The 14895-nt window shown below is 41.2% G+C and overlaps 2 protein-coding genes, 1 non-coding gene and 1 pseudogene across 5 annotated transcripts in view; 2 read left to right on the forward strand and 2 right to left on the reverse strand.

The window, feature by feature from the left end:
- Positions 1-14895, forward strand: part of LOC100765371 (oligophrenin-1) — a 332542-nt gene that overhangs the window by 94788 nt on the left and 222859 nt on the right. The window lies entirely within an intron of this gene.
- Positions 2350-3402, forward strand: LOC100759768 (annotated as a pseudogene).
- Positions 5573-7126, reverse strand: LOC100760645 (chromodomain Y-like protein). Its single transcript, XM_035450089.1, has one exon. It carries the CDS (start codon positions 7124-7126, stop codon positions 5573-5575), a length of 1554 nt encoding a protein of 517 aa, XP_035305980.1.
- Positions 8054-8160, reverse strand: LOC113831151. The gene has a single exon (XR_003488151.1). It is a non-coding gene; the product is annotated as a U6 spliceosomal RNA (small nuclear RNA).

Here is a 14895-nt window from a genome sequence, read left to right on the forward strand (position 1 = left end):
TTAGATTCTACAATTGCAGATATTAATTTTAGTTTCATCTTAATTAAATATTGGGTATAATCCAGGAGTAGTAAGAATGCATATAATCAATCTCAGCACTTGAGGTTAAGAAAGTTGGATCAGGGGTTCAAGGCTAGCCTGGCCTACATGAGACCCTGTCTCAAAAAATCAAAATCAAGCAAAACCCAAATTAGAAAGATATGGTCCCATATACAGTAACTGTAGCACTCAGGAGGCTGAGGAAGATGATACCCATGAGTTTGAGAACAGCCAGAGATTCATAGTAAGAGTTGTAATTTAAGAAAAGCAGTGCATGAGAGAAAGACGCCATGCGACAGGGTTCAAGCAGAGGGATTTTTTGTTTAGTTAGGGAAACAGATGATAAAAAGGGAAAAGGGGTATTGGGGAGACTGGACTCCTGGGACAGGAGCAGCACCAGAGAGGAAAGGGGCTGAGAGAGAGAGAGAGAGACAGAGAGAGAGAGAGAGAGAGAGAGAGACAGAGAGAGAGACAGAGAGAGACAGAGAGAGAGACAGAGAGAGACAGAGAGAGACAGAGAGAGACAGAGAGAGAGACAGAGAGAGACAGAGAGAGAGACAAAGAGACAGAGACACAGACAGAGACACAGATAGAGAGAGACAGAGAGTGACAGAGAGATACAGAGAAACACTCCTCCATTGCTGTTGGAAGTGCAAACTTGTACAGCCACTTTGGAAGACAATAATGGTGGTTTCTTAGAAAATTAGGATTTGATCTACCTCAAGACCCAGATATACAATTCTTGGGCATATATCCAAGGGATGCTGTATCATACCACAAAGACACTTGCTCAACTATGTGCATTGCAGCTATATTTGTAATAGCCACTAGCCAGAAACAACCTAGATGTTGAACAATGAAGAATGGATAAGGAAAATGTGGTACATTTATACAATGGACTAATACCCAGCTGTTAACAACAATGATGTTACTAAATTTGCAGGCAAATGGATGGAGCTAGAAAAAAGATAATCCTGAATGAGGTAATCCAGACAAGAAAGACAAATATGATAAATGAATATTAGCCAAAAAGTAAAATAATTATGTTACCATCCACAGACCCAAAGAGATCAAGTAACAAAGGAGATCTTAAGGGGGATGCCTTGGGAAGGGGAAATAGAATAGATTTCACCAGTGGCCTGGGGGCAGGTGGGGTTAAGAACAGTAGGAATCAGGTGGGGGAGGGAGAAAATACTGGGAGAAATTACTGGAATTGGGGGAAACTCAGGGGAGAGATAGAAACCTAGTGCAATGGAAACTCCATGGTTTCTATGAGAGTAACCCTTACAACGACTCCTAGTAAATTGGGGACACGGGGCCTGAACCAGCCATCTTGGGACACCAACCTAGCCACAAAACCTTCCACCTACTATTTGTCCTACCTACAGAGTGTTCTGGGACTGGAGCTTAGCAGAATCCTCATCAGAGACCAGAGAGACTTCATCCAGTAACTGATGGGAGCAGATGCAGAGTCTCACAGTCAAACTTCAGGCAGAGTTTTCGGAGTCCTGAAGAGAAGGGGGAGAAAGGATTGGAGGAACCAAAGGGGTCAGGGATACCATGAGGTCAAGGCCCTCAGAATCATGGCAGAGATCAGGAGCCTGTAGGGGTGTGGACTAGGTCCTCTGCATACTTGTGGGATTCCTAACAGTGGGAGTGGGGGCTGTCTCTGACTCTTTTGCCTACTTGTGCAAGTCTATTCCTCCAACTAGGTTGTCTCATCCAGCCTTGATGTGATGATAGGTGCCTGGTCTTATTGTAGTTTGTTATGCTGTGTTTGGTTGATGTCCCTTAGAGACCTGCTGTTTTCTGAGGGGAGGTGGTGGTGGGAGTAGATATGGGGAAGAGGGAAGGGTTGGGTGGGAGAGAGACTGGGTAGGAGAAGGGAGGGATGTAATTGGGATGTAATATATGAAAGAAGAGTTAAAACATCACAACAAAATAAAGTGTGGTAGCAAAAAAAAAAGATTGCCACAATTATCTGCAAGGTTTTCTCCTTTTCCTTTTCCAATTACACATTTATGTGATGACAAGATTTCATATATCCTCTACTCTCCCCACCCCATAAAGCAAACTACAAAAAAAAAAATCTGTATCTCGACAGATTGAATGCACAAGCAGATATGGTAGTCTAGTTTAACAGTTTTTGTTAAGTCAGATGTTAAACGTATTTGCAAAATTATAAAATAATTCTGGTTCTTAATGTATTTCATATTTTATAACATAAATTTGTACTCATAAACTATTAATGGTGGGCTCCTCCCGTGAGGCGAGAGTCTCAGAATATACGCACTTCCACCCTGCTCCGGGATGCTGCTTCTTTCCCAGCGGCTGCCCCAGTTCTCACCACTGTCGCCAGCTAGCCCCGATGCCCAGCTGCGGCCGTCCGAGGACGTCCAGGTGACTGCATCTGATGCCTTTGCCCCAACTCCGGGCGCAATGGCAGAGCCTGGCTTGCCTAAGGCTCCCGTGTCTCCGGGCTCGGCGCAGGGCACTCCCTGTAGTGCCCGAGAAATGGAGCTACTTCTGGGCACGCTGCTGCAGGCAATCATGTGGTGCTCACTACTGCTGGACCACCGGCAGGCTCTGCCCACCTACCGCCATGTGTCGGCCGCGCTGGCCCGTCAGCAAGTTCGGCGCATGCCTGCCCAATGCCGTCGCCACTACAAGTTCTTCAAGGACAAACTCCGAGACTCCCATGGCCAGCCGTCCAGGCCCTACGACGACCAGATCCGCCAGCTCATGGGGCGACGGTGGGCACCAGCGAGTCCGCAGTCGCTTTACGGGCCCTGGACGTCCCCAGCGCCGCGGCCGCACGACCCTGGTGGTGTTAAAGCCTGCACCTACATCAGTCGAGCCAGGGGCTATGCTGCCACTGACTGCAGGGGCCGCCGACCCCGCCTCCGCGCTCAGATACAGTTCCTCTACTTCAAGTCTGCAGATGCCCACCGCATTACCAGCTCCTCTACCCCTAGGGCCCTCGGCACTCTGGCTCCTGAGTCCGGCCGGGCCGCCCTCGGATCCTCCCCGCCACCAACCCTCGAGTACGACACGGAGGACCCGAACGAGCCTCCTAACCTTCCCCAGGACCCTGCGCCCCCCGCAGGTTGTGGCAGTCGCTGAACACCTCTCTGCTGCAGGCCTTGAAGCACTGGGTCTTCTGCGCGACCAGCTGGAGACCCTGAACCAGCACGTGGAGCATCTGCGAGGCTCCTTCGACCAGTTTCCCTGGGTGTGGGCTTCATTCTGGGCAGTGCGGCCTCCGTGCGGGGCATCCTTGGGGATCTACGCCAATAAAGCCTTGTCGCCAGTTCTCCCCTCCAGAGCTGACCCCCAGCCTATCTCGACCCCAGTTAGTGTTCCCAATCCCACCCCAAACTTAGGTTCTTAAAATAAAGATTGTATTTTCTAAAGAAAATATTAATGGTGATATATAATTGTTTTACTGCTATATTTTGAAATAAATTAATAAGCACCCAAAATTGATTCAGTATTAATATATGTAATTTACATAAACAGTGCTTCTTGAAGCCAATTATAGGAGTAATCTTAAGACCATTTTAAGTATATTATAGGTAGGAAATTAACATTGGTACAGTGGGTGTGTAACATTTTATACCATTTTATCATGTTGAGGGTGGTGGCACAGGCCTGTAATGCTAGCACTGGAGAAGTAGGGGCAGGAAGATCAGGAGTTGAAGGCCACTCTGGGCTCATAATGAGTTAGAGGTCATCCTGGGGTACATGAGACCCTGACTCAAAGCAGACAAGCAGAAGATATTACTTGTAACCAGTTCTCACAGCTGAATATTTATTCTGTAAAACTTCATAGTATCATCAGTTTTATATAGTTTAAATTCCAGAATAGTAAAGTAGGTTGCAGAAATAAAAATGTTGTACTTTTTGCCCTTGCAAAGGACCCAGGTTTGATTCCCAGCACCCACATGGTAGCTCACAGCCATCTGCAACTCCAGTTCCAGGGGATCCAATGTCTTCTTCTGAACTAGCCATGCACGTGTTGCATAGACATATATAATATTCTACTAAAAGACCTATATACAGTAAAAATAAAGAAATAAAATAAATCTCAAAATATTTTTTAAGTTGTGGTACCAGTAAATCCAAAGTAATGTCAGATTTCCATATTGTACAGCTTTCTGGCTGGTCAGGGAGTTCTAAGTATACACCTCAGGATCATTAAAAAATGAGGCCTGGGTTTTGTTTTTTTTTTTCATACATTCAATATTATTGCAATGTCAGTAGTTTTTGTAGTTAGGAATCAGTTCCTATTTCTGAAAGGAATGGACCTGTGTATTTCCGCAGGGAATTCTTAGACATAGTATAGTACTTAGTATAAGGTAGATATATTATATTTAATACTGAGAACATTAAATGTCTAATACAAAGTACTTAAAAATTCTATAATTAATACTATGCAAAATAATTTTACCTTATTAAATAAAATTCATTCTAAGTGAAACTAAAATTGTAGTTTATAAACACACCAATCTTATCTGCATATAACAAACCAGAGCTGTATATAAAGTAATATTTTCACTGTAACTAATAGTGTGCAAAAAGAATTTCTCCCTTATTAAAAAAAATATATCCAAAGTGAATCTAAAATTATACTCTCTAAACTTAAAGTTTTTCTGGTGCAATACACCAATGATATTTGTAAATAGCGAACCAAACTTTTGTATGAAGGAATTCTTTCCATCAAGCAACAAGAAGCAGGTAATTTTGGAAAGGGTGAGACATTTAAAACACACTAGAACTAACTGAAAGATTTAAAACATTTTAGGCATAACTTTTAACTTTGCCGTTCATACTTAATGCTACTCAGTTATGAACTGATACTACAGAGGTCTCTTCATGTTAACTGGGTAAAAGTTGGACAAACATAACAAAGGAAGAAACAGCTGATATTTCAACATGAATGCTACGTGTTTGTTGAAAGTTTTCACCAGAAATATTTTTCCTAAAAGCTTTTTATCTTTTTATTGTTTTCAAATTTTCCACTCTTAGGGTATTTTTTACCTCTTCCTGGAGACAAATGTCTCAGATCTCTATGTATCTCTATTCAGAAAGGGATGTGATTCCGGCTAATATCTCTTTAGATTCTTTCTTCTGGAAGGAACATAAGTAAAGAAAGCAAATATTACATCAGAAGGAAAGGAAATGAAGAAAATAAAAATTATTTCAGAATTTTTGTCAGCTCAGAAGACATTTTAATATAGTACTAGCCAAAGAAGTGTTTATTGTTGCCTTCTCATAGTTGTTTGCATGTGTATGTAAGATAAGGACGTTTGAGTAAAAGTACTTTGCAGTTAGTTATTTTAAGGTCACCGTTCTTTAAAACTCTTTGGTAATAGGTGGCTTGGATGTTCCAGTCCTCCTTCTAGGCATGAACTATATATAGGTGAGCTTGTTTCAGGTGTTAAGGGTAGGTCTTCATAACTGGGAACTATTGCTATCCTAATGTTCTACTTAAACTAGTTAGTTTCAGAGTCTTTGGTGACAGTCTAACCAGTCAGTAGCCAGTTTTGTTCTGCAGGTATTTTAACATGGCATCTATCCCTGCTACAGAGCCCCAAATATCCTTCAGCATTGTGCACTCCTTCTCATTGGCCTTCTCCAACTCTGTCTTGGTGTTAAAGCGCAGTAGGGCTTTCGACTCTTGCAGGACAACTGCATCACATGAGGCCATCTCCTTGACTCGAATCATGACTTCCTGGTTGAAGGTTTGCGGCCAAAATACCTGGGAGACCAGGCCCTTATTACAAGCTTCCTGTGCTGTGAGCTTCTGCCCACCGATTAGCATTTCATTTGCAGAGTCTTCTCCCATTATCTTGGGAAATGTAAAGCTTGAACAGCCATCTGGACTCTGTCCAAAGTTGGTATAGGGCGTTTGAAACCAAGCCTTTTCATTAGCCCAAACCACATCACAAAGAGGCAATATAGATGCTCCCAGTCCAATGGCTGGGCCATTGACTGCAGCAATAATAGGCTTCTTAAACTGAATGAAAGTATTCACAAAATTTTTGATCGATCCCGCCATTTTAGTGCTTTCTCTTTTCTTGTTCCCTCTGAGATGTTGTATAAAATAACTAAAATCCAGGCCAAAACAGAAGACACTGCCAATGGCACTGAGCAGTACCAGCTTGCTGTCGTCTTCAGCAGCCTTGTTCAGAGCATTCTGAACTTCGTTCATCACTTCTAGATTTAGTGAGTTATTTTCTGATGATTTTGTAGATAAAAAGATGTGGGTGAAGCCCTCTTGCTTCCTCACCACGATGTCTTTGAATCTGGAGGAACTCTCTGTCAGCCTTAGGCTGAAACGCTGCTGCCTTTCAGGCCATTTCTTGCCAGTAAGTTGCCTGTTCTTGGCCATCTCTTCTGGAACAGGTGTCTCCCTGTTAGTTGTTTCTGTAACTGGTTGTTTCATGTTACTTGTATCCACAGGTGGAGATTGTCCTGTCGTAGCAATAGTTGAGGATGTGGTCCTGGGGCAAGATGAAGATTGCCTTTTCCTGGTAATAGCCAACTGCTTAGCCGTGGCTGCCATCATTTGGCCAGAGACAGAGTGGCTTTTTTTGGCAGCTACCAAATGCGTGGCAGTGGGGGCAGTTACCAGATCAGACATCGATTGACTCATTTTGGTAACAGCTGAGCCTATCGCCATGTTTGTGGTCAGCGGGTCAGATAAAGAATGACCACTGTTGGCAACTGCCGAGCGTATGGCTGCAGCTCTGGTCACTGGGCCAGATGGATTTTTTTTTCTGGGACTGGCCAATTGCGTGGTTATAGTTGTAGGTCTTTTTTTGCCAATAGCCAAGCCTGTGGCCCTGGCTTTGGTCATCAGGCCAGATGAAGACTGGCTTTTTCTGGCATTGGTTAAGCATGTAGCCATGGCCATGGTCATTGGGCCTGAAGATCGGCTCTTTCTGGCAAGGGCCAAGCATGTGGTCACCTGGCCAGAAGAAGATTGGTTCTTTGTCGCGCCAGCCAAACGTTTGCCCATAGCTGTGGCCACTGAGCCAGACAAAGACTGGCTGTTTCTGGCAACAGCCAAGCTTGTTGTCATGGCCACGGTCACTAGGTGTGATACATACGGGTTTATTTGTGGATTTCTACGGGTCGCGACTTGGGTTGCGACTTTCTCTCAAAGGCCTAGTGAAACCTCATTGGGCTCCTCTGTGGCTACTTTCTGTGTTACTATGTCCTGGTGACCCTGCTTGGCTTGACCCTGTTTCTTGTGGTTTTTAGTCTGAAGGCGGGCCACGTCTTCCCTATTCCTAACTGAGCGCTTAGTAATAGCTGTCTTGTTCTTTGCCATGGAGAGATGGGGCATTTTTCTCTAATTTCTAGCAGGCATTTGAAAAAGTCTTTAGATTTGGTGGGCTTTGAAAAAGTGCCTTTAGGGAAAGGCAGGTATTGGCTGACCTGATGATCGATCGGCTTTCCGGTGTTGCTGTTAAAGGTCCTATTGGTTGCGGCTACATTGCCCGTGGCCTATAGCTCTTTTAGGGCAGCAGACTGGGTGTGTTCTGCTCAAGAGGTCTACTTCCGGTTAACAGGCGGGTTTTCCTAGCTGTTCTAGCCCTTCCACGGAGCTAGAATAGTCTGGCTTGCATTTCTTGTCATTTTAAAAATGATTCTTATTTATATTCCATTTTACTCTTTTCAATATACACCTAAGCAATTGATAGTGAAGAACCAGTGCTAATCAAGAGAACAATGACTAAAAATCTCATCATTTTTACCCACAGTTCTTTGTCCATGGACTACGTTTATATATTTGCCTACTCATCTAATTGAGGAAATTTTGTTGCTTCCAAGTTTTATCACTCATGAATAATGCTGCTATAAACGTCTTTGTGTAGATTTTGTGTGAACATATTTTAACAATTTTGACCATTTTTGTTTCCTAGAAATTTTTTAATTAAAAAAATAGTATACAAAACAATGGACGTAATTATAAGATATTCATTCATGCAGAGCATGGATTTTGCAAAAATATGACAGTTTCACAAAAATGCCTGTCATTCTTGTACAGCAGCCATGCTAGTGTTCTCTAAATCATTTCAACTTTAGTATATGTGCCACCAAAATGAGCACTGGTAATACATTTTTAATGTCGTGAAATATCAAGGGTGATCACTGTGTTTTGTTATGTTTAGGTGGTTTAAAAATATTAATATTTTCATACAGGTTCATCTTACTAATATTATTCATATTTTCAGACAGGTTCATCTTATTGTATTATTATTAATATTTTCAGACAGGGTCTTACTACGTAGACTAGACTGATCTGGCACTCACTATTTAACCTGGGCTGCCCTCAAATTGAAGATACTCCTGCATCAGGCTCCCAAAAGCTGGGATTTTGGGTTTGGTTCACCATGCCAAGCTATTGTTTAGTTTTAGAAGAGGGGCCAAATTGTCTTTCAAACTTGGTGTTCCATTTTGCATTCTCACCAGCAATGAGAATTCTAATCACTCTTGACTAGATTGGTCAAGTGCCTGGGATTAAAGGCATTCACTACCACCACCCAGCTCATCAATTATTCTTTGATATTGTATGTAAAGTATCATTGCCTTACTTAAGGCCATTCCAGTTTTTCCCTAAATTATTTTCAGTTGTTTTATTTTTTTACATTCTTTTACAGTCAGGGAATATACTTTGGAGGATTTCCATCTTGTTAAATTTATCAAGGCTTATTTATTGTCCTACTGAATTATATATCCTGGAAAAATTCCTTGTGAATTTGGGGGAAACTGTAGTTTCTTCATAGAGATACTTAAAAGCCTTTATAGATGTATGTTGTATCTAGCATGTTTACAGGTTTGTTAGTATCTTACATTTCTCTTTCAGTTTTGTACCTGTTTGTTTTCTCTATTTTTAAATGTGTCACACTGATATCTCTATCTAGTTTTTGTTGATTTGTTTGTTCCTAAATTGCTGTCTGTTTTTTGTTTCAGTGTTCTTTGGTCAATGTTATATTTATAATTGTTAATATCTTTCTGATGGATTTTGTCTACTATTATAAAATTATCTTTCATCATAATTTTGTCTTTTTTAATCTCAATTTATTTTCTCTATGTGTGTTTGCCTGTGTGAGTTTATGTTCACCATTTCTAAGCAGTATCTCAGAGATCCCAGGAGTGTTTCAGATTTCCTGGGATGGAAGTCCCAGCTGGTTTGAGCTGCCACATGGTCTTTGGGAATCAATCCCAGGTCTTGTACAAGAGCAGTAAGCTAGAGTTGACACTAGTGATTTTTTTTATTTTTACAATATGCTGTATTTAGTTATTGAAAATAGATTTTTCATGCAACATATTCTGATCACCATTTCCTCTCCACCAACTCCTTTCATACCCTCCCCACCTCTCCACCCACCCAAATCCATACCCTTTCTTGTCCTCATTCATTAGAAAACAAAGAGGCAATTAAAAAAAACAAGTTTGCCCAAACAAGCAAACATACACAAAAAAGAAGCAAAACAGTGCAAGAAACACACATAGAAGAAGAGACTCACTCATCTGTACACAGAGAATCCCATAAAAACACAAAATCTGATGATACCATAATATATAACCAGAAGACATACAATATTACAAAATGTACAGACAGAGCCTTCTGGGTCAAAGAACCTTAAAAAAAGTCCACTGAGTTTGTTTTGTGTTGGCCATCTACCGCTGGGCATGGGACCTGACCTTCAGTGTGGTTTGTATACTGAGAACTGGTTGGAGAAAACTAATTTTTCTTTTGCAAGTGGTGATCAGTTGGAGATAGCTTTGGTTAGGGATGGGGGCTTTTGTCCACTTCCCCTCTCAGCTGGGACCCCATGTGGCTTAGTCCCATGCATGCCTTGTACATACTGCCACAGTCTCTGCTAGTTCCTGTGTGTTTCTGCACTGTTATGTCTAGAAGGCTTTGTATCCTTGGTGTCTTCCATTCCCATTGGCTCTTAGAATCTTTTTGCCTCCTCTTCCACAATGTTCCCTGAGTGGAGGAATTTGATGAAGACATACTACTTAGGAATTTGTGTTTTAAGATCTCTCACTTTCTCTGCACATTGTTCAGTTGTGGGGCTCTGTATATGGTTCCATCTACTGTGGGAGGAAGCTTCCTTGATGATGATTGAGCAAGATACTGATATTTGAGTGTAGAAGAATGTCTTTCAGGATATCTTTTTAAAAATTTTTTTTATTAGTTCAAATTAGGAACAAGCTTGTTTCACATATCAAACCCTTCTCCCTCTCCCTCCCCTCACCCCACCTCTCCTTCCCCGCCCACGACCTACCCCCGACCCCATCCACCCTCCACTCCCCAGGTAGGGTAGGGCCCTCCACGGGGGCTCCCCAAAGTCCACTACATCATACTGGGCCGGACCTAGGCCCTTCCCCATGTGTCCAGGCCAAGAGTGCATCCCTTCACATGGGATGGGCTCTCAAAATCCCTTCTTACACCAGGAAAAAATACTAATCCACTACCAGGGGCCCCCTGGAGTGCAGAGGCCTCCTCATTGACATCCATGTTCAGGGGTCTGGATCAGTCCTGTACTGGCCTCCCAGACAGCAGTCTGGGGTTGATGTGCTCCCCCTTGTTCACGTCAGCTGTGTCTGTGGGTTTCACCAGCCTGCTACTGACCCCTTTGATCTAATGAATCCAGTTGTGCCAGCACCATTTGTTGAGGATGCTATCTTTATTACATTGTATAGATTTAGCATCTTTGTCAAAAATAAGGTGTTCATAGGTGTGTGGGTTAATATCAGGATTTTCACTCCTATTCCATTGATCTATCTGTCTATTTTTGTGCCAATACCAAGCTGTTTTCAGAACTATGGCTCTATAATAAAGCTTGAAGTCATGGATGGTGATGCCTCCAGAAGATCCTTTATTGTACAGCGTTGTTTTAGCTATCCAGGGTTTTTTGTTTTTCCATATAAAGTTGAGTATTGTTCTTTCAAGGTCTGTGAAGAACTGTGTTGGGATTTTGATGGGATTGCGTTGACTCTGTAGATTACATTTGGCCAGATTGCCATTTTTACTATGTTGATTCTACCTATCCAAGAGCATGGGAGATCTTTCCATTTTCTGGTATCTTCTTTAATTTCTTTCTTTAAAGACTCAAAGTTCTTACTGTACAGGTCTTTCACTTTTTTGGTTAGTGTTACCCCAAGATATTTTATGTTGCTTGTGGATATTGTGAAAGGTGATGTTTCCCTGATTTCTTTCTCATTGGATTTATCATCTGTATATAGTAGGGCTACTGATTTTTTTGAGTTAATTTTGTATCCTGCTACCTTGCTGAAGGTGTTTATCAGCTGTAGGAGTTCCCTGGTAGAGTTTTTCCAGATCACTTATGTAGACTATCATATCATCTGCAAATAGTGAAAGTTTGATTTCTTCCTTTCCAATTTGTATCCCTTTGATCTCCTTTTCTTATCTTATTGCTCTAGCTAGAACTTCAAGTACAATATTGAAGAGATATGGAAAGAGTGGACATGTCTTGTTCCTGATTTTAGAATAATTGCTTTGAGTTTCTCTCCATTTAGTTTGATGTTGGCTGTTGGTTTGGTGTATATTGCTTTTATCATGTTTAGATATGTTCCTGTTATTCCTGTTCTCTCCAAGATCTTTATCATGAAGGGATGTTGGATTTTGTCAAAGGCTTTTTCAGCATCTAGTGAGATGATCATGTGGTTTTTCTTTTTCAGTTTGTTTATATAATGGATTACATTGATGGGTTTTCATATGTTGAACCATCCTTGCATCCCTGGGATGAAGCCTACTTCATCATGGTGGATGATTTTTCTGATGTGTTCTTGGATTCGATTCTCCAATATTTTGTTGAGTGTTTTTGCATCGGTGTTCATGAGGGATATTGGTCTGTAGTTCTCTTTTTTAATTGTGTCTTTGTGTGGCTTGGGTATCAAAGTGATTGTAGCCGTGTAAAAAGAGTTTGGCAATGTCCCTTCTGCTTCTATTGTGTGGAACAATTTGAGGAGTACTGGTATTAGCTCTTGTTTGAATTTCTGGTAGAATTCTGCATTGAAGCCATCTGGCCCTGGTCTTTTTTTTGGTTGGAAGGCTTTTGATGACTGCTTCTATTTCATTAGGGGTTATAGGTCGATTTAAACTGATTATCTGTTCTTGGTTTAATTTTGGTAAATGATATCTATCCAGGAAACTGTCCATTTCCTTTAGGTTTTCGAATTTCGTGGAGTATAGGTTTTCAAAGTATGACCTGATGATTCTCTGGATTTCCTCAGTGTTTGTTGTTATATTCCCCTTTTCATTTCTGATTTTGTTAATTAGCATGCTCTCTCTCTGCCTTTTGGTTAGTTTGGATAGAGGTTGGTCTATATCTTCTTGCTCTTCTCAAAGAACCAACTCTTGGTTTCATTGATTCTTTGTAATGTTTTCCTAGTTTCTACTTTATTGATTTCAGCCCTCAGTTCGATTATTTCCTGGCGTCTACTCTTCTGTGGTGAGTCTGCTTCTTTTTGCTCTAAAGCTTTCAGTTGTTCTGTCAATTCTCTAATGTCACTTTTCTCCAGTTTCTTCATGTGGGCACTTAGTGCTATGCACTTCCCTCTTAGCACTGCTTTCAGAGTGTTCCATAAGTCTGGGTATGTTGTGTCTACATTCTCATCAATTTCTAGGAAGAATTTCTTTTTTTATTTCTTCCTCAACCCAGGAATGGTGCAATTGGGTGTTATTCAATTTCCACAAGGTTGTAGGTTTTCTGCAATTTGTATTGCTGTTGAATCTAACTTTAAAGCATGGTGATCTGATAAGATACAGGGGGTTATTTCAATTCTTTTGTATCTGTGGAGGTTTGCTTTGTTGCCAACTATGTGGTCAATTTTAGGGAATGTTCCATGTGGCACTGAGAAGAAGGTATATTCTTTTGTGTTTTGATATTCCATAGATATCAGTTAAACCCAGTTGGGACATAACTTCTGTTAGATCCTTTGTTTCTTTGTTAAGTTTCTGTCTGGTGGTCCTGTCTAGTGGTGAATGTGGGGTGTTGAAGTCTCCTACTATAATTGTGTGTGGTTTGAGCTTTAGTAATGTTTCTTTTACAAATGTGGGTGCCTTCGTATTTGGAGCATAGATGTTCAGGATTGCGACTTCATCTTGTTGGACTTTTTCCTTTGATGAGCATGAAATGCCCTCTTCATCGCTTTAGATTGATTTTTGTTTGAAGTCTCATTTGTTAGATATTAGGCTTGCTACACCAGCTTGTTTCTTGGGCCCATTTGCTTGGAAAATCTTTTCCCAACCCTTTACTCTGAGATAATGCCTGTCTTTGAAGTTGGGGTGTGTTTCTTGTATACAGCAGAAGGAAGGATTCTTTCTTCGTATCCATTCTGTTAGCCTGTATCTTTTTATGGGCAGGTTAAGACCATTGACATTGAGGCATATTAATGTCCATTGATTGTTGGTTCTTTTCTGTTTTGGATTTATTGTTGGTGGTGTCATTGTGTGTGGATTTTGCCCGCCTGTTCCTTTTCATGTTTGATAAAGTTGGATTATCCATTGCCTATGTTTTTGTGAGTGTAGTTATCATTTCCTTCCAGAATTTTCTTTAGTGCTGGATTTGTGGATATGTATTGTTTTAGTCTGGTTTTGTCATGGAATAGCTTGTTTTCTCCATCTATAGTGATTGCATGTTTTGCTGGGTCTGGGTTGGCATCCATGCTCCCTTAGTGTTTGTAGGATATCTATCCAGGACTTTTGGCTTTCACAGTTTCCACTGAGAAGTCGGGTTTGATTCTGATAGGTCTGCCTTTGTATGTTACTTGGCCTTTTTCCTTTGCTGCTCTTAATATTTTCTCTTTATTCTGTAGGTTTGGTGTTTTGATTATTATGTGTCAGGGGAGTTCTTTTTGTGGTCCAGTCTATTTGGTGTTTTGTAAGCTTCTTGTACTTTCATAGGCATATCCTTCTGCAGGTTGGGGAAGTTTTCTTCTATGATTTTGTTGATTATGTTTTCTGTACCTTTGAGCTGTATTTCTTCACCTTTTTCTATACCTATTACTCTTAGGTTCGGCCTTTTCACAGTGTCCCATATTTCCTGGATATTTTGTGTTAAGGATTTGTTGGACTTGAGATTTTCTTTGGTCGATGACTGTATATCCTCTAGAGAGTCTTCAACAACTGAGATTCTCTCTTCCATCTCTTGAATTATATTGGTTATACTCACATCTTTAGTTCCTGATCATTTATCCAGCCTTTCTATTTCCAGCATCACCTCATTCTGTGTTTTCTTTATTGTTTCTATTTCAGCTTTCATGCCTTGAACTGTTTCGAGTGCTTCTCAGGGTAATTTCTTAGCTATATTCCTTTAGAAAAATAGTAGTATTTGATTTTTCCTTTGGCCCCTACCCTATCTAGTCTCAGGTTCTTGGCCATCCGTGTAAGGATTGGTTTCCATTTCATAAAGCGGTCCTTAAATCCAATCAGAGTTTAGCTGGTTACTCCCACTATTGCAGCTGCACATCTTTCAGGTAGGTCACCACTCTAGATTGTAGGGTTTGTAGTTTGGTTTTAGTTTACCTTTCTCCTTGTTAGTGTGCAGAGTACCTTAAAGTACCCTGAATACTAGTCAGTAGGAGTGAAGAAGGCTCTAAGTAGGCACCAGTTCGACTTCATCATGTTTGAATAAAGTGGGGTGGTAGGTAAGAATTTGAACGGATTTTCCTAGAGCAGGTAAGCCAAATTTTTCTCCTCATCCCCAGCAATACTGGGAACCAGCAGAGGGCTCAGTTAGATTTAAAATGGGATGGCCAGTTAGGTGGATATGGTCAGAAGGGTTATCGGGGATGAAGTGGTTCAGA

The sequence above is a fragment of the Cricetulus griseus genome, chromosome X, assembly GCF_003668045.3.
Source record: "Cricetulus griseus strain 17A/GY chromosome X, alternate assembly CriGri-PICRH-1.0, whole genome shotgun sequence".
In the NCBI taxonomy this organism is placed as follows: domain Eukaryota; kingdom Metazoa; phylum Chordata; class Mammalia; order Rodentia; family Cricetidae; genus Cricetulus; species Cricetulus griseus.

What these genes read in the sequence shown, in the direction of transcription:
- LOC100760645 (XM_035450089.1), bottom strand. Translation starts at nt 7,126, where the DNA reads ATGACAACAAGCTTGGCTGTTGCCAGAAACAGCCAGTCTTTGTCTGGC.